The sequence below is a fragment of the Tenrec ecaudatus genome, chromosome 1, assembly GCF_050624435.1.
Source record: "Tenrec ecaudatus isolate mTenEca1 chromosome 1, mTenEca1.hap1, whole genome shotgun sequence".
In the NCBI taxonomy this organism is placed as follows: Eukaryota; Metazoa; Chordata; class Mammalia; order Afrosoricida; family Tenrecidae; genus Tenrec; species Tenrec ecaudatus.
This window is the reverse complement of record NC_134530.1, coordinates 35,297,614-35,321,281: the sequence shown is the minus strand read 5'-3', so window position 1 is coordinate 35,321,281 and position 23,668 is coordinate 35,297,614. Positions and strand designations below refer to the sequence as shown.

The following is a 23,668-nucleotide window of genomic DNA, read 5'->3' as shown; positions in this document are numbered from 1 at the left end:
TGGCACCATCACCCACAGCGAGGTCATCCTGGCAAACATCCAAGTCCCCCTGCACCTCAGTTTGCTCTCTCCTGAAAAAGAGATCCGAGGCCTATCCACGGGGCTGTGATGAGGACGGAAGGAGGCCGGGTACTTTAAGTTTTGTCACAGTGGCTGGCGTGCAGTGGGCCCTCCGAAACGGACAGCTTGTTTGTGATCGCGTGCTCAGCCATTCACCCAACCCTTATGGATCCAGACTTCTGTTACCAAGACCATGAGCTGGATCTTAAAGGACAAGACGTGCCACTGCCATATTTCTCTTCCACTCAACGCCAGCCATCCAAACTCTCACACCTGCTGGTCAGCCCCAAGGGCCCAGCTACTGACACATAACTGAATCAACACCTAGTCACTGAGCACCTGCCTGCTCTGCTATGCCGAGCACCGTGCCGTCTGCTGAGAAAGGCTGGAAACAAACAAGCAGCAGCCGGCAGTCCCGGGACTTATCAAATAATGGGGGAGATGACAATAAAGATGCTGACCAACTAACTGCGGTGTTCAAATCTAAAGGGGGAGGGCGGGCTAAGGCAGGCTAGGGGAGAGGGCCAAGGACACGGCAGAAGGGCAGACTGTGTGGTGTCCCTGAATCACACCAGAGGCCTGCCCACCTGCTCAAGCACTGCCTCACTGGGTGCATTAACATCATCAGTAGCCCCTGGGCCAAACCCAAATCTCAGTTCATGGCCATTGAGTCCATTCTAACTGCTAGCAACCATCTGGGACCGGGCGGAACTGCTCCTGTGGGTTTCTGAGACAGTAACTCCTAACAGGATTAGAAAACCTAGTCTTTCTCCTGAGGAGCAGACGGTGGTTTTGAACTCTTGACCTTGGAAGAAGCAGCCTAATACATAATCGCTATGCCGGCAGCAGGGCTCCTTAGGACCCACAGCCAGGGTGGGGACATGTTATCAGGACCCTCAGGGAGCTGCTGTTACCTTGTAAGCCGCGAGGGTGTCGGAGGTTAGGGGCACTGGAGTCCATGCCTTGCAACTGTAGCCTGTCCCTGTTGGGAGCCCATTGGGCAGCCCCACAGGAGAGCTGGACTCTTACGCCTTGTCACCTCCACAGGCAGGGAGCCCTGAGGTGCAGCCACCATTTGGCTTCCTGGGTTAAGAGGACCGGGCCAGTCCGAAGAAGGGCAGATCACAGATGTCCACTGGCTTGAGACCCACGTGGCAGACGTTTGCCAGAGGCACAGCTGTGACCCCGCCAGCAGCGCCTGGAGCCCCTCGAGGGAGAGCCATGGTCCCACTCTCAGTGGACGGGCCGTCCAGGGGGGAGAGTCTACTGGGTGAGCGAGTGTGACCTTAGAAGAGGAAGCGGGGAGATCACAACCTTCCCCCTGCCTGTTAAACAGGCACCCAGACAGCATCTGACTTCATGAGACGTGTCCCGTCCCCCCAGCCCCTGGAGGCAGGACCGAGAAACAATTCCGTATTAACAGAACAGCGTCTTCTCAGCCCACTCTCTATAGTGTGTGGTTCCTCACGTCAGTGCTCCTGACAGGGAATCCTCCTTTCGCTGGGGCGCTTCCAACATTCCACTTGCGGACTCCTCTCCCGGTTAGAAAGAGAACCTTCCAGGTCTAAGAGCCTCAGCTTAGGGCCGCATAACTGACGTCAGACTTGAGACAAATTCACCACCGAGAGCAGAGTGCCTGCCCGCCCTGCCTCCACCACGTCCCAATGCCCTCGTCCTGCTCTTCCCGGGGGTTGAGCCAGCGTTCACCACTGGGCAACAACAAAAATTGGAGGAAAGTCAAAATTAAAAGCTAGACCATTGTGTAGTATTTTTTCTGCTTTTATTAACAAGTCTAAAGAAAGCCTTCATTGAGAGAATGTACAAGTTATGGGGACCTGTGTATAAAACCTGGCACCGCATACGGCCTCTGGGGCACATGTACATAGAAAAATCTGCATGACCAGACACCGTGCGAGGCTAACTACTGGTCCAGACCAGAGTAGCTACAACGGTGGGCCTGGCCGGGGACTCAGGACGCTGTGGGCCCTGCTGCCTCAAGGTTGACCGGATGTGAGAATGACCTGGCCAGCAGAGCTGGGCGAGGCAGGGTCCCTGTAGCACTCAGAGGCCCAGCATGACACAGAGCCACAGTGGTGCTGGGGAGGCAGCGGACAAGGGGTCACTCTCTGTTCCCTGGGTTCCTGGGCTCTGACTACGTATTGCTCAAGGACTTGGGTCTCCGGCAGACAGACCTTTCATTTCAGAGGAACTTGCAATGTTCAACTACGTTTTCTCCAAGTGAGACAACCAATTCTAACTCAAGTAGCCAAATCACGAGTAGCTTGAGCTGAAAGATTAAAAAGTAGTTCTTATGTCACGTTCTGCAGGTGAAGACCTTGAAAGGCAGCGCAGCTGTAGCCTCAGCAGAAACGTACAATGATCATGATCTCAACCTGTTCGTCTTGGACCGGACACGACTTGGCACTCCCGGTGTGGAGCTGACACTGGATAGGCAAGGAAATGAAAAGCCACTTGGGTCAGCGCTGGAAGGCCCCTCTCGTGTGCCCTGACACCCTTAGCTTTCTTTGCGCCTGGCAGGTGGCGGCAGCCTCTGGGGAGGGGAGCCAATAGTGTGAGTTCATCGGGGCAGGTGTCGGTGTCCCTGGTCTGCCTATCCTGTCTCAGCTCCAGAGATGTGGCTCAGAGTCTGGCTCCACACCCCACCCCCTGCCCCAAGGGCTAAGAGTGAGGTGGGAGGGGGAGCATTAGATAGCGAGGTTGGGAAAAAGGCTCCATAGGCTTTTAAGCCACCAACAAGGATGGTGGTGACACCTTGAAATTTCAGGGTCCCTAACAGTTCATCAAAGGGCATTCCAGCAGCTGCCACAAAGGGAAGCCAGCCGCCCTCCCAATTCCTAGCTAAAAACAGAGTGACTCCAGGAGGGGTGATTTCCCCCTCCCAGTCCCCGCCTGGCTCGTGGGGCCTGCGGCAGAGGGCTCTGGGCTGTCTCCTCAGCCATGGCGATGAGGGAGCAGAGATGAAGGACAAAAGCTCCTGACAGGCACGCCAGGGTAGATCTGGGAGCCACGCTGCACCAGGCTGTTAATGAGGGCCTCTCTCTCAAGCAGCCTGCGCCAGGCCCAGGGGCTGAGTGAGAGGCGGGGGCTACCCATGCTAATGGGCCCTGGCGGCACTCCACGGCATCTTCTGCAAGACCAAGTGAACAAAAAGCTACTCTGCCAGGTGGCTGTGCCCCTTCAGGATAGGACACCAACCCAGCAGCCCCTTCACAAAATCTTAGACCAATGATATCAAGGGGAGCCTGCCCATTTTAAAGTGACCTGACAACACCCTCTAGTGGAAATAATAAATAAAACAGATTGTGCACCTAATTCACCTTCGTCCAGAACACAGTGGTTCCAAGATTCCCCCCAAATGGGAAAACTCAGCTCGTTCAGAATAAGCAAAAAAAGGGGCAGTGCGTCACAGTGCAGCCCTCACCTTCCCTGTGGGGCGGTCTGTCTTCAATAAGATCCCCCAAAGAGGCCGTGTGGTCGGGGCAGCCACATCCTCCTACAGCTTGGGCAGACTGCCCGGAGGTGCCAGGATGATGCCACAGACGTAGAAAAGGCCCAGCAGGAGGTTGAGCTTGGCGGTCCTCTGGGGCAGTTTGTTGAAGGTCTGGCTCCGGAACTGTCTCTCCAGGGAGAAGGCCATGGGAATGGTGAGCATAGGGAGGGCCAGGCTGACACTGCAGCGTGTGGCCAAGATGCTGAAGGTGAGGTAGGGCAGGAAGAGGAGCGCGGCATAGAGCACGTAGGAGAGGGCGGGGCCGATGAGGATGGCCAGCGTGACGATGCCCGCCTGCTGGTCGGACTCCATGTCCCTGGTGTTGTTGCAATGGAGAATGGCCTCGGTGCTGAGGGCCAGGGGGATGGCGTAGACCAGGGGGAAGACCGCCAGGGATCCCACCTGGACGGCGTAGGCGAACATCACAGCCAGAGGGCCAAAAGTGATGAGGATGACGAGGTCTCCCAGCGCCACGTACTTGAGGCCAATTCCTACGACCAGAAAACCAGAGAGCTGGTGTGAGATCAATCACGGGAGTCAGGGACCGTCCATCCGTCACAAGGCCGGGAGGCGGGGACTTCTGAGACTATGGACCCAGAGGCAGCGAGAGAAGAGCTTAAAGCTAAGTCTCACCGTCCGCCTTCCACGGTTCCCCTCTTTAAGCTTCTCAATGGAGTTCTGTACCAGGGACACTGGGTAATCTGACGGGAGAGCAGGGAAGGCCAGGAGAGGTCTGACACTCCAGTGCTCTTGTTTTTCCCCACGAGATCAATCCCTCGGGATACCCACCCAGCCTCTTACCTTTCCGCCTCCTTAGCAACCCTACAAACCCTGCAGGCATCCTCCTGCTGTAAAACTCCCGGGTGTCAGTGAAATGTCAGGAGCCAGCCCCCGGAAGTGCAGACAGGAAGGCAGCCACGTTGCATGGCGGCCGGCTGCCTCACGCTGGTCCCTAGGACATTTCGACTAGAAATCAGCCAATGTCGGCTCCTGCATTGCTTGGCTGCTTCAAAATCTGTCTCGGCCACTCGGTGACATCTTTCCCACCGGCCCGATTCTTTCTCCACCCCAGGGACACAGCTCAGCCCACCCCCTCCCCATCAAATACAGGTCATGATGGTCTTATGCCTGAAGTACTGCTTGGGTCCCAGGGCGACCGTTCTTGTGATGACACCTCCTTGTTTAGGAGTGAACCGTGTTTCCCAAAATGCCCACGGAGGCCCGAACCTCTGTCCCTCTAACTATGAGCCTGCCTGCAGAGCAGCGCTGCTGTCTTGTTACGTTCACAAGCGCGTGCTCCCGCAGGACGGGCCTCCAGTCACCTCTGAGTTACAGACAGAGCAGAGCAGACGCCCGCACAGACGCAGAGATGGCAGACAAGGCCGTGTGAGAAAATCTCACTGCCATCAGCCCCACGTCGAGCTTTGAAGACTAACTTTTTTCCCCCAAACAGTTCCATTGGCACTTAATCCACGTATCATACAATTCAATAGTTCCATCAAGACAAGAAGAGTTGTACAATCATTACCACAATCAATTTTAGAACATTTTCTACCCCTGTCCCCCGGTTAGATCCCTTTTGAATTGTGCAATATCATCAGTTCGAGAGCGTGCTCTTCCCCCTCCCATATACATTCCTTGCTCCCTCTACCCCTCACCTCCCTATCTCCCACCCGCCACCCCCACCAGCTCTGCCTGCCCTGTAAGCCCTGCACCAGCTCTTACCTCTGTGCCACTACTCCTGTGCTTCAAGCCAGGACCCAACAGAAACAATGAACAAACAAAGTGGTAAGGATAAAATAATAATAACACAGAGATAAAAATACAAATAGTGGGTAAGAAAGAAAAGACCACTGTGAATATGTAAAAGGTCAGAGAACAAATTTTGGTCACGGAACAAGCAAGTAACACTCGCATCTAGAAGCATCCCATGGGAATCTGCCAGTGGCTTGAGCAGGCTAGGTCCTGCAGATGGCTCTGGGCTCCCTCTGTCCTCCACATCCTTCTACAATTGGGCGTTCACAATTTAGGCTCTGATACTTGTTCCTCTGTCATATTTGATTTTGTGTCTGATACGTTCCCGACTTTGTCATATTTGAATTTTGTGTTATCTTTGGATTACACAAGCTGGTGTGCTTCTTCCAAGTGGACTTAGCTGACTCCTCACTTAGATGGCTGCTGGTTTGAATACATGCCTTTAAGACCCCCCAAATACTATTCCGATTGGTAGCCGGGCACCATCTGCTCTCTTGACCACCTTTGCTGTAGCACCCTTATCTTCAGTGATCCTTTCATGAAGGTGAGTATGGAGCAGGGCCATGGGATCAGAACGAACTGTCCTTGGATTGGGGATGGAGTTCAGTGGGGGCCCAAACCTGTCTACTTGTCCCTGGCAATATGCCTGACTCCGGTCTACTTTGGCGGTTGTATTATGACAAATTCAAAACCCCACAAGACCAACTACCCCAACAACAGCAACAAGAGACAGACAAACAAAAACAAGCAAACTAAAGCAAGGAAATAAAAACCCCAGCGAAACAAAAGTAAGTCATTGTCAATCATCCCCCGGGCTATCAGGTGACTGCACCTGTAACCTCATCCTTTGTCCCAGTGACACTGTGGATGTGAGGAGCTTGTCCAGAGCAGCTCTGCCGGGAGCCGCAACCCCGAGGTGTTGCTCCAAACAGTTGAAGCTCCCATTCGATGGAGTGTTCGTTTGCCCTAATAATGGGTTTATAACTCTATGAGAACAGCTGGTGGGTTTGAACCGCTGGCTCCGCTTTAGCAGTCCAATGCCAACACCCACAGGGACCCCAGACTCACCCACAAGCTACGGAACACCAAGGACCGCTGGGAGACACCACGAGAGAGATGCAGAGAGGAACCAACACAGACAGGGCCCTGGGAGACACCACAGGAGGTGCAGAGAGGAACCAACACAGACAGGGCCCTGGGAGACACCACGAGAGAGATGCAGTGAGGCACCAACACAGACAGGGCCCTGGGAGACACCACGAGAGAGATGCAGAGAGGAACCAACACAGACAGGGCCCTGGGAGACACCACAGGAGGTGCAGAGAGGAACCAACACAGACAGGGCCCTGGGAGACACCACGAGAGAGATGCAGTGAGGCACCAACACAGACAGGGCCCTGGGAGACACCACGAGAGAGATGCAGAGAGGAACCAACACAGACAGGGCCCTGGTTGAAATGTCCAGCCTCCTGGGTTACGAGCCATTAAATGTCTGTCCCTTACAGCAGCCCCTGGCGGCATCTCTGATTCCGACGTTATTACATAACGAAGACGCTCCCTGCACCCCTATCTCTTCTTACTGGTCAGACTGGTCTTCCAGAAACACTGGCCTGACCCGCGTCACCGCAGCACGCGCCCCCACCCACCCCCAGAGACCTTAAACCTGTATAAACAACCGGCCTCGGCTAAAGGTCCCAAATCCAGAGCTAGGGCAGTGCCGAGCCCACAAGCAGCTGCGCGGGAGCGAGCCCTGGCACGCGTCTGCCACGGAGAGGGTGAAAAGATAGCCATCGCTGACGGTGCTGCCATGAGCTGACACCGACGTGGCCACACCTAATGGGAGCAAACACTCCCTGGGCTTGTGGGCACTTGAATGGCCCCACGGCCTCACTAGGCTCGCTCTCTCCCAGGCAGCTCTGAAGCTCCCTTCGCTCCTCCAGAGCCGAGCCGTGTACTTCTCCGAGTTCCTGGGGACCTTCGGACACCCACTTCCCCACCCCAGCCCCTCTGGCTGAGCCCTGCTGGCCCATCAAGACTTGAAGGGCCATCCTCTCTCACGGCGGCTTTCCCTCACCAGCTACACCATGCCTGGCCACCACGTACTGTGCTCCCACCGCAGCCGGACGTCCTCTTCCATAACGTCCACCACACTTTGACTGGGTCGATTTCTGCCCCTCCTACGACTCCACAGTGCCACAGGGGTGAGGAGGTGCAAGGCAAAGAGACGGAACCGAGCATGGGGCTCTACCAAGGAGCCTCTGGAACTGAGACCGAGCAGCCCCGGGCCATCCATGACAAACACCACTCCTCCCCTAGGATGCTCCCGAGCTACCAAGCCACCACCGTGCGGCCGCGGGGGCAGAAAAGGCAGCAAACCCTGTGCACACCGGGCCAGAGTTGCGTTGCCTGGCATTCTGGAACAATAGAGGCTCTGAGCATACGGGCATCAGCAAGAGGTAGCTCCGGACACTAGGAGCTGGGGTGCTTTGGAGCTAAATGACCCGCTTGGTTCTTTAGAAGGAAGCATCCCCTGGGAAAGGAATCAGACATGGCCTCCACAGCGGATCAGGGTTCCCCAGTCTCCTGATTAATACTCTGGTTGACTGAGGACATGCCCCCGAGGGGTCAGCGCCCTAAAGGAGAACACCAGCTCCACTTCTGAATCCGTAAGCCGATGTCTCATGTAATAGCTCACACACGTCCGGGTTACCCTTGCCCAGAGAGGGCAGAGGGCCAGAATCCTCTGAGCACAGACTCACAAGGCTGCTCCAACAGCCTCCCGCTCCAGTCTGTGTCCTCAGCTCCCCAAACCCGCTTCAGGGAAACCCCGTCACACTCGAGCCACGGCCCTGCACTGGCTTCTCAAGAACAGCTCACGGAATCACTTGTCCCAAAATGGTCTGAGCCAGGTGGAACAGAGCCCTCCCTGTGTCTGCAAGGATAACCCCCCACCGTAAATAGAGCTTTGTCCAAAAGGCAGCCACGAGCCCACCGTAAAGATGGGAAACTCCCGATTCACTGCCACTGAGTCACTCCCGACTCTTAGCGCCCGGGGAGGACGTTGCAGAGTCGCCCTGGGGGTTCCCGAGACGGAGACTCCTCATGCAATTGGAAGGCTCCGCTCTCTCCTGCAGAGCCCTGGTGGCTTCACACAGCACAGATCTCAGCACGCCACCAGGGCTCCGCAGGAGTCTGGAATCTTCTCGAGGTTACCCGACACAGAGAAAATGGCAGGCCCTCTGGGAGAAAGCCCGGTTCACCCAAGTGCCCTCCACAGGGCCTGACCCTGAGATCCATCCGCCACTCCTCCCCCTCAGGAGGTTGTTTTTAGGGATCTCACCCCTCCCAACACTGGTTTTGGATTTGCAGCAGAGTGAAATATTAGGACGGCGTCCACCCAGCAGCAACTGGAAGGCCAATATTGCTGGTGGGAATTTAAAACCAGACAATCACTGTATAAAACAGCTCGGAAACATCTCGTATAAATTGAACATCTCCTACTGAGTCGATTCTGATCCACGTATGGTTTCCAAGGCTGTACATCTTCATGGAAGAAGCAGCCCCCGTGCTCCTCCTTCAGAGTGGCTGGTGGGCTTGAACTACCAACCTGGGAGTTAGCAGTCCAACGCCTAACCCACAGTGCCACGCCTAGGCATGTACCCAAGAGAAATGAAAACATGTCTCTACAAACTGACTTGAATGTGAATGTTCAGAGCAGCTTTGGTCAAGAACGGTGAAAATTTGAAAACAATTTAAATGCTGGTGAACTGGGGGAAAGGATGCAGCACTTGTGCAAATATATAAGTGAGATATTTACTCACCAATTTAAGAAAAGCTCAGTGCCACTGAGTCAATTCCTGCTCTGAGGGAGCCTCTCAGACAGGGTGGAACTGCCCCGGGGAGTTCTGAGACGGTCACTTCTTATGTGCAGAAAACCTCATCTTTCTCCCAAGGAGCCTCTTGGTTAGTGGCTCCCTGCGCCCCCAGGGCTTCTTCAGCAACAAAAAGGGACTAATAAGACACAGTATGCCGGTTCCTAGGAACACTCTAAAAAAGAAGCCAAGCAGGTTTTGTCATGCCACAAATGTCCATTTATAGGAGTTCTAACCCGGCACAACGGTTGTCTTGCCTCTAGGCAGGGGTGGGGAGAGTGAGAAGGAAGCTTTGGGGGGTGGGTGGGGGAATGGAAACACTGCATGGCAATAGCTGTATACACAACTGTATGCATTTGTCAAAACTCATAGCTCCTCCTCCACCCTGAGAGCAGAAGAACAAGATACCCAGCTCCCACTACCAACTGTTCAGACTGGGGCCAATAGATACATTTTTTACAGAAGAGGGGAGAAATGTGGAACAGAATTCAAATTCTTTCTAGTTGAGACTGGAGGACTCCCTAAGACGAAATCACCCTGCAATGCTCTCCAAAGGCTTAAAATGAAATTATCCCTTGAGGTCACCTTTTAGGTACATAACAGATTGGCTCATGAAAGTATATCACCTGTGGGCAAGGTGCTTCAAGAAATATCATCCACAGGAAACCCAACAGTTCAAAACTACTCCAAAGCAAAGACGAGAAGTTAAGGGGGCAGTGAAACCACAGGCCTGGACACGATCCTCCCAGAACAAATGAATGAGAATAAAGACACACTGTGAACCATATAACCACTATCACCGAATCATTTGCGTGGAAGGAAAAAACATAGCCATCAAGTCAATCCTACTCCCTAGACAACAGAGTAAAACTGCCCCTTTGCGTTTCTGAGACTGCGCAAGGCCAGAGGGACAGAGAGCCTCGACTATCTCCAGCAGAGTGGCTGCTGGGCTTGAACTGCTTACCTCCCAGTTAGACACCAAAGGTGTGACCCACAAAGCCCCAGGGCTCCTTCAGACAAGTTGTGGAGAAACTGTTTAAGGGGAACCTAATTGACCTAAGTTTTCACCCTGAATACAAGAAAATATCAATTTTTAAAACGTATTTTAAAATTAAAATAAAACTTGTCAGCTGTAAGATTTTTGCATTTCAGAAGGACATTGGGCCTCCACTCAAGTACTCCCTCAATGCAAGAATATTTTCTTCTATTAAATTGCTTTCTATGACGCTCACCTTCCCAACACAACTGCTGAAGACAAATGGGTGAATAAGCAAATGTGGTGAAGAAAGCTGGTGGTGCCAGGCTATCAAAAGATATAACGTCTGGGGCCTTAAAAGCTTGAAGGTAAACATGCGGCCATCTAGCTCAGAAGCAACAAAGCCCACATGGATGAAGCACACCAGCCGGTGTGATCATGAGGTGCTGAAGAGATCAGGTATCAGGCATCATCAGCACAAAAAAATCTTACCATAGTGAATGAGGGGGGAGTGCAGAGTGGAGATCCAAAGCCCATTTGTAGGTCACTGGAGATCCCCTTGCAGAGGGGTCTCAGGGAGGAGACCAGCCAGACAGGGTGCAATGTAATGTTGAAAAATACAACTTTCCTCTAGTTCCTAAATGCTTCCTCCCCCTGCCCTATCATGATCCCATTTCTACCTTGTAAGTCTGGCTAGACCAGAGGATGTACACTGGTACAGATAGGAACCAGAAACACAGGGAATCCAGGGCGGATGATCCCCTCAGGACCATTGGTGTGAGTGGCGATACTGGGAGGGTAGAGGGAGAGTGGGTTGGAAAGGGGGAACCGATGACAAGGATCTACATGTGACCTCCTCCCTGGGGGACAGACAACAGAAAAGTGGGTGAAGGAAGACGCCAGACAGGGCAAGATATGACAAAATAATAATTTATAAATTATCAAGGGCTAATGAGGGAGGAGGGAGCAGGGAGGGCGGGGAAAATGAGGACCTGATGCCAGGGGCTTAAGTGGAGAGCAAATGTTTTGAGGACGAGGGCAATTAATGTACAAACGTGCTTTACATAATTGATGTATGGATTGTGATAAGAGTAGTAAGAGCCCCTAATAAAACGATTTTAAAAAATGAAGTGCTTATACCAAGGGCTCAAGTAGAAAGAAAATGTTTTGAAAATGGTGATGGCAACAAATGTACAGATGTGCTTGACACAATGGATGGATGTATGGATTGTGGTAAGAGTTGTACATGCCCCCAATAAAGTGATTTTACAAAATTTGTGCATTTCACTGTATGTCAATTATACCTCAGAGTTGATGTTTGAAAAAAATATAAACCAGGTTGCAATGCCTCTGATCAATACATTTCAATATTAAATAAAAATTACAGATAACATTGTGAAGGAGAAGTTTTCATTGTGCACATGCAGAACCCGTACACAGACCAAGAAGCAGCGAGTCCATCAGCATAGGGGTGTACTGCACGGCTTAAAATCAAGAAAGATGTTATATATTTTCAATCTGTGTGTTGAACAAATAAGCTAAGAAGCTGACTAAATGAAAATGAAATCCATTATCAGTACTGGAAGAAAGCTCATTAGCCACCAGAGATAGGCAGATGCCACAACTTTGCTTGTAGAAAGCAAGGACTCAAAGCATTTGCTGATGAGGATCAAGAAACACAGCTTCAGTGGGGATTGTACCTCAATGCAACGCAAACAAAATCCTCACAACGGGATCAATAGAGGGCACTATGATAAGTGGAGAGAATATTGAAGTTGTCAATTCCATTTTTCTTGGATTCCAGTCAACAACTATAGAAGCAGCAATTAAGAAATCAAACAAGATATTGGACAAACCGGTTGCAAAAGATCTCTTTAAAGTGTTAATGAGCAAAGAAGTCACTTTGAGAACGAAAGGTGGCCTGATTCAAACCAAGGCAATTTCAATTCCCTCCTATGCAAGGGAAGCTGGACAGTGAATAACCAAGACAGGAGAATGTTGAAAGTACCAGGGACTGCCAGAAAAAAGCCACCAAATCCTTCTTGAAAGAAGTACAGCTGCCAGAACGCTCCTCAGAAGTGAAGATGGCGGGGCTGTCTCCAGTACTTTGGGTGTGTTATCAGGAGAGACCAGAGCCTGGGAAGAAACACAGCATGCTCAGTGAACAACAGGCAGGCCCTCAATGAGATGGACGGACACGGGCTGCAACAATGGGCTCACGTGAGTCTGACGACCATTGTGAGGACGCTGCTGGACCAGGCAGTGCTCCGTTCCGTTGTACACAGGGGCTGAGTCGGAACCAACTGCATGTAGCGCACTACAGAGTTCGGCAGAGAACAAAGAGTAAAATCTCTAGCCCAAGAGCCTAGCTTCTAAAAGGACATGGCAATAAACAAAGTAACTGCTGGATGAGCTGTCTTAGGAAAATGAGGCTGGACGCTGCTTGGATCGACAGCCTCAGGACCCCCCCATAAAGGCCCACTGTGAGCTGGAATCCACTCGATGGCAGTGGGTCCACGCTACGAGGAAAATGCAGAAAGCAGCCACAGAGAAAGAAGTACAGGGGCATGGGGACAGGCATGTAGTAGTCAGTAGAGGACAAATGTGCAAAGGTCAGAGTGGGCAAAATGCTCTGAGGGCCCGGCATCTCTGAGGACGCTGGGCAGAATCAAGTCTGGTGTGCTCAGGGATGGCGAGGAGGATGGCGTGGCTGGAGCACAGGGAGAGCCAGGCACATCAGAGAGCAGCACACAAGGTTGAGCCGGGGGAGGGGGTGGGGGTGAAGACCTTGGCCTTTACACTGAGAGTTTGACCTAGCTGCCTCATTTTCCACATGATTATTCTAGCTGCTGATTTGGGAAGAGTTAGTGTGTGCGTGTTGTGTGTTGGTGAATGGTTTTTTCCTCCATCTCACTTAAAGACATCAATACCTGTTCTTCAAACTGCTCAGGCTGAAAAAGGTGGTTTGCTGAATCCCTGTTTCCCTCTGTCTACCTGGTGCACTTCATGCCCTCTGCTGCTACAACCCTGATTCAGGCCACCGACCATGTCTCTTACCTGGATGACTCCATCATCTCCTGCTGCCCTTGCCCCAGTCCCACTAGGCATTCTCAACAGACCAGCAGGGGTCCTTTTCAGTCAGTCAGAACATGCCATTCCTCTGCTCAAACTTGGCAGGCTTCTTCATTTCGAAATGCAGACCAATGTTTACAAGGCCTCCTCACTTCTCCCTCCAGCTTTGATGTGCCCCAAACTCTCCAGGAATGTGCCTGTCCAAAAGACCTTTGTACTAGGGAGTGCCTCCTCTGCCTGGCCTCCTGCTGTCTTTGCTTAGCTGTTGCCTTGTTCATGAGGCCTAAGCAGATCAGACCACTTCGTATAGGAAGTAAACTGAGTCCTCTCTTGTTCTCCTTTCTGCCTCCAAAGCATCTCTCTCTCTACTACAGCCTGGGTGGCTGCACCGGCTCGATGGCACTGAGTCTGGGTTAGTTTTGTGGTGCGCTGCAACACGGCCCTCGGCCATGCAACAGGATGAAGCTCTCTACTCCCCGAGAGCGTTCCAGTCTTCGAAACCCACGGGGGCAGTTTTACCCTGTCCTGCGGGGTCTCCATGAGTCGGAATTGACTCAGTGGCGTGAGCTGAGTTTGAGAGCTAGTAACCAAATGACTGGGTAGGACTATGCAAATGAGGTGCCTGTACACCTGCTCCACTCTACCCTTGCCAAGGGGATTGGACAGCTTGTGTGTAATATACATAAGGTCCGTGGCACCCACGTGAGGGTGAGACCGTGCAAATGAGGCGTATGGAATCCTGCCAGGCTTCACATGAATGACCCCTGAGGCGCAGAGGGGGACGTGACTACACCCAAGAAGAGGAGGGAAGCATGTCCTTTGGACCCAGGTTCATGTGCTGGGCAGAGATGTCTGAGACCCAGGAGGCTTAGAGCAAAAGACCAGACACGGTGCGCATAAGAGGCACAAGACTCAGCAGGCAGCCACGAGGGACTTCTCGGCCAACAGAGTGGGGCTTTCTTCAAGCAGAGGCTTGCTGGCAACGTGGAGTGCCTCTGGACCTCCCCGACTTCCCCTACTAAGCCAAGGGTTATTGGCAGAGCTTTGTAAAAAGCCTTTCTGTGAGGGGGAACCCCCCCCCCCAAAAAAACAGACTTTCTTCCCCTCACAGCTATGTATTTACAAAATTTTTTTTACAAAACAGTTTTATCACCTTCAAAGTATTCCCCATGACATTAACTTCATTTGTCAAATCTGAGATTCCATTCTTGGAAACATTTTTCAAACTCAGCTGTTTGGATGGCTGACAGCGCCTCCCTCGGTTTTTGTCTTCACCTCTTGTCATCAAATCGTGTCCTTCTTTGTTCAAGGAAACAAAAATAAGTCCCACAGAGTGAGGTCAGGTGAGTAAGGTCCATGAGGCAAGAAAGGCACGCTGTTTTTGCCAAAAACTGGTGCACTGGTACAGCTGCGTGCGCAGGTGCACTGTCATGATGGCAAAACCAGTCCCCCGCCTGCCACAAATCAGGCCTTTTTTGTCACACACTGTTATGCAATCTTTTCAGAATCTCTAAATAGAAAGCTTGATGAATAGTCTCACCTGGTGGAACAAACTCCAAATGCACTGTCCCCCTCACATCAGCAGAGCCTTTTTTGTTTTGTGGGGGGAGAACCCCCTCATAAGAGCTCTATGAAAATTTAATTATCAAAAAAAAATTTTTTTAAAGAAAATTTAATTATCGGAGTTGTATGATGAGGTAAAATGTATGCAGACAAAGGGTGTAGAGCAGTGGTTCTCAACCTTCCTCATGCCACGACCATTTTATACAGTTCCTCATGTTGTAGTGATCCCCCACCATAAAATTATTTTCATTGCTACATCATCACTGTCATTTTGCCATTGTTATGAATCGGGTGACCCTGTGAAAGGGTCATTTGACCCCCAAAGGGGTTGAGACCCACAGGTTGAGAACTGCTGGTGTAGAGGGAAAGAAACTGAATAAAAACGTTCTTACTGAGGCCAAAAGAAGGGGGGGGGGGACTTTGTGACATTCAGCCTACGCAGAGCAGAGGGCAGAGATAAAGCTGTCCTAATTGAAGAACTGTATTCTGGGCTATTTCTGATCCTGAGTACACCTCCTAAACTTCCCGACTAAACCCTGCAATGGCCAGTGACGTCTGTGAGCTTTCTGTAGCCATGGCCGCAAAATATCAAACCCAAACTGGTAAAAGTCTGAGAATCAGCCTAAGGTCGTTGATGCTGACGATGGCCCTCCTCTCATCCAGTGAAGTTAGAGGCCAAACGCCTCCCCCATCACAGGAGGCAGTGCCTTTTTCTACAGAGGCCAATTCCTATCATTTTACTCAGGACTTTCCTAGCTTTAAGGCCCTCGTGGTGTAGTGGTTACGAGCTGTGCCACTCACCGCCAGGTCTGCAGTTCCAAAGCACCAGCCTTTCTGTGAGAGAGAGACGAGGCTCTGGACTCCATGGAACCCACAGGGGCAGTTCTACCCGGGAGGGGCTGCTGTGTTGGCTTCCACTCAACGGCATAGCAGCGAGGTTTTGGGTTTGGAAGCACAGTGGGTTCAGGACTGGGCTACTGGCAAGGTCAGTGGTTCAGCCCTGCCACTCTGGGAGAAGAGGTGTCCACTTCCAACAGCCTAGTCTCAGAAACCCTATGGAACAGTTGGGCGTTCTCTCAAAGGATCGCTACTGCGCTTTAAATGACTCCACGGCCGTGGTTGGGTTTTTCGGCAGCGCAGCAATTAAGCACTTAGCTACTAATCAAAAGGTTGGGGGTCCAATCGCACCAGTCATTCCGTCAGAGAAAGCTTGGGTACTAAGCTTCCTTCAAGATTTAGAGCCTTGGAAGCCCCGTGGCGCAGCCCTCCTCCTACAGGGTCACTACACGTCCTGATGGATGCGATGGCAGTGGGGCTTCCTAGCTGTCACACTGGACCTCCATGCCCTGGGCACCTCAACTCTGGGCAAACCAGGACACGGATCGGATCACCCTATCCCTAAGTTGGGATGACTTTGTTTCCCTTCACTACAGCCTTGTCAGAAGTGCAGGAGCAGGGCGGGCTCTCTGCTGTGCTCATCTAGAGCAGCACCTGGGACACAACGGGGGGCTTGCTAAGGAGGTCTTCCCCACTGGCTCGGCACTGCCTTCACCTGCAGCAGGAAATCACACTAGCAAGCCAGGTACCTGTTGTTGGCTGCCTAATTTTCAGAGCTCCACATTTCATCCCACTGAAATTGCATCTTGAAAGTATGAAACTAGATCGCAACCCCCCCCAAACCACCCTCTCCCTGCAACACATGCTCCCCGAGGACATGCACATCTCCATGGCAGGAGCCCTGGTGGTGCAGTGGGGTATAGGCTGGGTTGTTAACCACAAGGTCAGCGGTTCAAACCCACCAGCCTCTTCACAGCATGAGGCGGCTTTTTCTGCTCGAGTAAAGATTTACCACCTCTGGTAAAACGAGTTGATACCAAGGGCTTGAGTAGAAGGAAAGTGTTTTGAAAATATGGCAACCTATATAAAAATGGGCCTGACACCAGGGAAGGATGGATGGACTGTGATAAGAGCTGTAAGAGGCCCCCAACAAAATGATTTAAAATGCAAAAAAAAAAAAAAAAAAAGATGTACAGCCTGAGAAACCCACAGGGGCAGTTCTACCAAGTCCTCCAGTGAAGCTCTGACTGGAAATCGTCTCGATCACAGTTTGTTGTTTTAGGCTCTGTAAGCAAGCTGGGGTCTTAGCTCACGGATGCTAGGATATGTTGCTGGTTTTAGAACAAGTCCACGTGGCCCATTACTCATCCAGAATTTCACTTAGTGTGACTCAAACGTAAGGACAACTGGGAGGAAGGTGCAGGATCAGGCAGTGTTTTGTTCCGTTGAGTACAGGGTCACTGTGAGTTGGAACCAACTCCTCAAGACGACACCTAACAACAATTCAGAAATAAACTTGGATAACCTCGCCCTAACCCCAACCCCTGTGCAAAGGAGCAGTTTCCGACACAGGTGACAGCCCTGTCGCACCCCAGGCAAGCCCATTCTTACCTCCGGTGTAGAGAAAGGAGCTGGACAGGCCTCCAAAGTAGATGAGAGCTAAGTGCTCCAGTTTCAGGGGGGACAAGCAGTAGAGGCAAGCTGCACAGACACAGCCCAAGGTGTAGAGGAAGACTCCGAACCAGACAACATCCTGGGGCTCCAAGATCCGGTCCACCAGAGTCCTATCGTCACTCTTTTTATGGTCAATGCCCTTGGAAAAGTCATAATAAGTGTTGACCAAATTGCCAGCCCCGTGCACAGCCAGGACGGCCACGGCACAGCCCACCAGGAGCCTGGGATCCAGGTCGCCCTGGGATCTGTATGCCAGGGCACTGCCCAGGGCCACCGGGGTGAGGGACGCACTGAAACTCCAGGGCCGCAGGGCCAACACGTAAGAGGCGCACTTCTGCTTCCACGAGCGCTGGGGCGGCCTGTCCTGCCCGGGACAGTCGTTCCCAAGGGGCTGCCTGTCCCCCGCTTTGGCCGTCTCCCCCGCGTGGATGCTAATCTTGTCGCCCGGGACCTCCGTGGCCGCCATGGGCCCCGCACGTGCCGCACCAGGGCTCTAAAGGGAGCCTCCCGCGGTGCCGCGACTGCCCCGGGGCCAGCAGGGAAGGGGCGGGGCGGAGCGGCGGGGCCTGACCTTCCTCCGGTTGCGCCCCGGGGCAGAGGCCAAGGACTGGGGCGAGCGGGCCTTGCACCCCACGAAGGCCAGCGGCACTGCCCTGACCACGAGCCACCGGGGAGAGGACTGTCTCCAGTCCACGGCTCCGCGTCGGAGTCAAAGGCCCAGCCGCGCCCGCCTCCCCCTGGCCACCGGGGCCACCATCTTGTGCGCCGGTCTCGGGAGGCTCGCCCGGAAACCGGGGCCCGGAGCGCGAGGCGGGCCGGGCCGGCCGGGGCGGGGGCGGGGGCGGGGGCGGGGCCTGCCGGGGCGGGGGCGGGCGGAGGCGGGCGGGGGCGGGGCCGACTGGGGCAGGGCAGGATGGGCGGGGCCTGCCGGGGCGGGGGCGGGCGGAGGCGGGCGGGGGCGGGTACGGGCGGGGGCGGGGCCGACTGGGGCAGGGCAGGATGGGCGGAGCCGGCCGGGGCGGGGGCGGGGCCGGCCGGGGCAGGATGGGCGGGGCCGGCCGGCCAGGGGCGGGGCGACTACCCCCGAGAGTCACGCCCTCCCGGGCGGAAGCTACCGCGTCCCGGGGCTGGTACAGCCTCCCTGAGCATCAAAAGGAGTGCGAGAGCGCGTGGCCGTATGATTGGTTCGTTCTCAGAAATCAAATTCATTCATACGCTCATTCAAGAAACACTTTGGGTGCCTACTGGGTGCAGACCCTGGTCTAGATGCTAGGGACGCAGTGACTAAAACAGAAATCAAGGAGCAAATTGAAGGCAATAGAAAGGTATAATAATTCCTAGGAACGGTCCCCAAGTATATGGGGACAACTGTCGCTGTGGGATGGTAAGTGGTGTCTAAGAATTAACAGCTCTGTAAGAATCGCCTAGGAGCCCTAGCAGCGTGGAGCTTGCTGCGCTTGGTTTCAAACGGATAGGACCCCAGGTGGGACCACCAGAGGTTCCTGGGGAGAAAGATGTGGCAGTCGGCTTCATCAAGTTTACAGCCTTCGCAACCCTTTGGGGAAAGTTCGGTGCCCTGTAGGTCTCTGTGTGTCGGAATGCCCATGACAGCAATGGGTTTGGGTCAGTGATCACAAAAGCGAAAATCCCTCCTTTCCATCGTGCAATTAACATACTTTGTTCGCCCCTCCCTTCTCTAGCTTATTCACTAATTCACGCAAGAAAACGCCTTCTCCGGTCCCCCACCAGATGTCCAAGTGTCCTCATCACCCCACCTTCTGGGAGCTTTTGACCCCTATGGTTCCACGCAGGCTCTGGCTCTGTTAAATGTCCAGGAATGCATTGGTTCATGAAAGCACTGCCATTATTAGAAATTAAATTACCCAAACTTACAATTAATTAAATTGTATTAAAAACCAAGGTAACAAACCCTCAGAACTCATCACCCCCTCCTCAGTGTACTATCTACATCTGTCATATCTGAATGATGGGAATGCCAGGTCAGGGAGTACGACTGCATCTCCTTTCCCTGTGCAGCGACATTCATTGGCAACTAGAAACCTGCCCTGCTGTGTAAGTACTTACAACACACACATCAACAAAAACAGAGTCATTGTTTTCTCAACTATCTGAACTTGGAAAAGGGACAGAGAAAAATGTTCATAATGCTGATTAAATGTTAAAGTGAGCCAAGTCTACAGCCATTACGCTGTGAATATTGTGGTTGTGTGCCTTTGAGTTGATTCTGACACACAGTCACTCTATGTGACCGAGTAGAATTGCCTCTTGGGGGTATTCGAGGCTGTAATCCCTCTGGGAGCAAGTTTCAAGGTTTTTGCTCCCTGGAAGCTGCTAAGTGGGTTTGAACTGCCAACATGTGGTGAGCAGCCAAGTGTTTAACCATTGTGCAATCAGGGCTTAGGAGCAGTGAATAGAAGCAAAGATTTGAGGAAAGATTCTTCCAGTAGCTGAAACCTATGCAGCAAAGAGGCTGGGAAAGTCACTGACATGTCAGGTTTAGCCGTCTCTCTTGATGTGTCAGACTGCCCACCAATGTTCATTTGGGAACTACACACTAGTCAATTGCAGCCAGAGGTAGGCTAGACAGAACCAGTGAGAGCATTCCATGACATCAATTAGCTATTTGGAATTTGAAAAAACAAAAAAAGCACACTATTGACTAGTATTGTTTGTAAATTGTGATATACATCTTTTGTATTGGTAAAGTTTACCATACATATCTTGTCAGTCTGTAAGTATGACTGACTACGTAATTTGCATGGCTCAGTGCGAGATAAAAACTGAGGGTCCTTTTTCAAAATCATTCAAAAGTTCAAGACAGAGTCGGCATATAATTATGACTTCATGGCACACCCCAGCCCAGGCTGTTGTGAAATAGGAGGGAACTTCCAAAGTTCATGGGAAAATGGAATTAAGAGATACAAAACTTAAAACATAAGCTCTATCAAGGTTAAGATGCTCTTTTGTAAGCAATACCAGCCATTTAGTCCATTCCTAAAGAACTGAGGGTCCTGCAGTCTTTTTCCCATTGTTAACTGACCCCCAAATGGCTTCAACACTCACTGACATCAAGTCGATGCTGACTCGTAGCGACTCTAACTGCCTCTGTGGGTTTCTGAGACTGTAACTCTTTACAGGGCAGAAAGCCCTTTCTCCTGCGGACTCTCCCTCTTCCAGCTGCTGACCTCTGGGTCGCAGCCCAACAAGTAACCACAACACCACCAGGGCTCTTTTTTGTAAGGCTTGGCGGGAGCGGTGGGGGGGGGGGGCGGTCACACAGAGATAAAGTCAGAAGGAGCCAAATCAGAACTGAAAGTGGATATCTAGTGGTTTTGTTAAAACCCTGGGAAACGCCGTCATCCTTGCTTGATGAGAACAGTGAGCAGGGGCGCTGGTGAGGCAGAGAAGGACCCTCCGGTGAAGTTTTCTCAGGTGTTTTTCTGCTAAAGCTTTACCTAGTTTTCTCTATACATCTTCATCTGTTATTGTTCGTGAACCTTCCAGAAAGACAACAAGCGACATTTTATCTAGAGGGGAATTTGACAGAATCTACCAAGGTTATACATTATTTGGGCATCTGACCCTGCAATTCCATTTCTAAAATGGGGCCTTGGTATACCTGCACCAGGACACAAGGATGTGCACACCAGAGCGTTCACCGCAGCATTTCTTTAATGTCAAAACGCTGGAAACAAGAGGAGTCTATTAGCCAAGGCTACTGAATGGCAAATTCAAACCCACCAGCAGCTCTGTGGGACAAAGATATAGCAATCTGCTTCCAGAAAGATTTTAAACCAAAAATCCCAAACCCACTTCCATTGAGTTAATTCTAGCTGAGAGTGAGCCATAGGACAGAGCACACTGCACCCATCGTTTCTGAGGTGAGCAGTAATCTTTTACAGAAGTGGTTGCCTAAATTTCCTCCTGCAGAGCAGCTGAACACTGACCTCTCCATTATTGACTCAGTACCTAACCCACGGGGCCACCAAGGTTACCCCATGCATGGATTACTGCAAGGGATATTGAAACTCTGTGAGTTTCAATTTTTCTAAATTTTTTTTCAAAATTTCTATTTTTTTCCCATGGGGTCAAGTTGGAATTGACACAATGGCAACGCAGGGGCTGGTGGGTTTGAACAGCAGACCTTGTGTAAGATGACCAATGTGTAGCCCACAGCATCATCAAGAATTCTACACACACACACACACACACACACACACACACCAAAAAAAAAAGTTTGTGGGAAAATTCCGTTACCTTTTCTTTTTTTTTTTTTTGGTGACTCTGGCGGGACACGAACCGTTACCTTTTCAATGAACTTTTTTTTTTCAATGAACTTTTATGAAGATCCCTTCTCTGTGTGTGTGGGTGTGTATAAAAATTTATTTTGAAGTCTGAATGGTAAACATATTATCTATTTGGAAATGTTTTATAATTAAGCTTAGCGTTGCGGTGAAATTCCATTTTTGCTATTGTTTGGAGAATTTAAGACGTAATATCGCTTTTACAATTACGAAGAGCTTGCGGAATAAAATACTGGCTATGATTTCTTGGGAATGATTTTGTGAGCTAAAAACTTCTTGGAAAGTGCCAAACATAACTAAAACACCTGCAAATGCACATGAAACTTAACGTCCCATAACTGCAAGACGCCGGCAAGCTCGGATCCCGCCTCCTGGGCCCAGGCACCAGGAGAACCGCGCGGCGCAGCCCGAGCCCCGCGGCCGAGGGGAAGGAAAGCAGCGGCACACCGGAAGTGTACGTGGAAACGACTAGCGTCAACTCACCACCGATTGGCTTTGCTCGGAGGCCCTCAGCCTCCCTTCGCTCGCCACTGGCCATGTGGTTTGTCTATTTGAACAGTCCCCGCCCCCTAGAGAAGCCGGGTTCCGAAGCTTCACTTCTTCATGCCTATTGGTCGGTGTGCAAGCCAATCTTCTTCTCCCGCCTGCCTATTGGCCCTTAGGACTGGGAGCCCGCCCTCCCCGCCGCCCGGCTTAGAGGACAGTGGGGAAGGCGGGCGGCGGGTCCTGGGGCCTGAAGTGGTGGCACCGGCGCTGGTGGCGGCAGCGGAGGCCTCGGCCGAGGCAGCGCGGTGAGTTGAGTCTGCGGCTTGGCGCCGACCCTTCTGAGGCAGCGGAATGTCCCGACCCACCGCCAGCCTGGCCCGTGGGGCCCCGGAAAGCCGCCAGTCGGGGACGTCCGGGGAGTCCTCTCAGTACCGGTCCCACGCGCCGACTGGGCCCGTGAACCCCACCCCGCGGCAACGCCCACCTCCTCCGGAACCCCCAGGACCCTTCAGCCGCCGGGCGACCCAGGCGACCGGCCCAGCAGCTCCGGCCCGGCCGGGAGCCCTGAGGGGACTCCCTGCTGGCCACACTGCCCGCTTCTTTGAAGCCACCTACAAACCGGGGGTTCCGGCCCGGAGAAGACCGACCCAAGTGTCAGCCCCTTGCGTGCCACGAGTTCGGATCCATCCCTGGGTTTCATCTTCTCGGCCTCTCCCCCGCCCCCAGTCCTAGTTTCCAAACACCCCAAACCCCCCCCCCCCAACTTTCTCGGACTTCCTGACGCCCTCACCAGGACCCTGTGGACCGCTGACTTCAGAGTAGTTGAATCCCCGCCGGAGCGGATGGCCGGAGGGCCGCAACCATATCCAGCTACACTGGTTCTTTCCTGCCAATACCCCCACCCCACCCCACCCCGTGGCAGTTTTCTCATTCGGGATCCCTGAGTTTCCTGCAAGGAAACAAGGGCATAGCCGTCTGCAGTCCCATTTGGCCCTGCTACTTTGGAAAGTTTTTCCATAACTAACTCTTCCCTGGTTTCTTCTCCGTGGCTCACAGTTGCCCTTCAAATAAGACCTTTGAGAAACTGCCTTTATAATAAATACAGCCTGGGCATACCTAGGACAGGTCTGTGTTACTCCCTGGGCAATCCGCACCCAGCCACTCGTTGCGTTGTATTTCCCATTGGATTGTGCATTCGGTTGAGGGAAAGGGACAGTGAGGGGATGAGTGAATGACTTCATCCACCTAGGTTAGCTCCCATCTATGGAACAGCACTGTTCCAAAGTGCATGTGGCTCTCGAGTGCTTGAAATAGGGCTAGTCCAAACTGTGATCGGAAAATACGCACAAGGTTTCCCAGACTTTGTGCCAAGAGAGAATGGAACATATGTAATTTTAAAAATATTGATAACATTGAAATATTTCATATGCTTTATGTAAGTTTTGATTCACCTTTTTAAACCTTTTTTTAAAATGTGCTTACTTCCAGGAAGTTTTCAATTACTTTGGTGGCATGTATTATATTTTGGCATAGGGGT

At 52.1% G+C, this 23,668-nt stretch overlaps 2 protein-coding genes across 4 annotated transcripts in view; one reads left to right on the top strand and one right to left on the bottom strand.

Moving 5' to 3' along the window:
- Positions 1-1,833: 1,833 nt before the first annotated feature.
- Positions 1,834-18,150, bottom strand: UBIAD1 (UbiA prenyltransferase domain containing 1). 2 transcript variants are annotated; one of them, XR_012784542.1, is made up of 3 exons: positions 17,258-18,150; positions 3,503-4,062; positions 1,834-2,504 (listed from the first exon to the last, which is right to left on the bottom strand). XR_012784542.1 is itself a non-coding variant. In XM_075550859.1 (2 exons), the coding sequence occupies exons 1-2, from the start codon at positions 17,784-17,786 to the stop codon at positions 3,575-3,577; spliced, it is 1,017 nt and encodes a 338-aa protein (XP_075406974.1). In that variant the 5' UTR covers positions 17,787-18,150; the 3' UTR covers positions 1,834-3,574. The 2 variants fall into 2 exon arrangements, 1 of the variants encoding a protein (XP_075406974.1); XM_075550859.1 differs by having other exon boundaries at positions 1,834-4,062.
- Positions 18,151-22,321: 4,171 nt separating this feature from the next.
- MTOR (mechanistic target of rapamycin kinase) overlaps positions 22,322-23,668 on the top strand; it is a 124,524-nt gene continuing 123,177 nt past the window's right edge. For both annotated transcript variants that reach the window (XM_075550856.1, XM_075550853.1), the window contains exon 1: positions 22,322-22,436. The gene's annotated coding sequence lies outside the window, so the exon portion shown is untranslated. The remainder of the gene's footprint in view (positions 22,437-23,668) is intronic.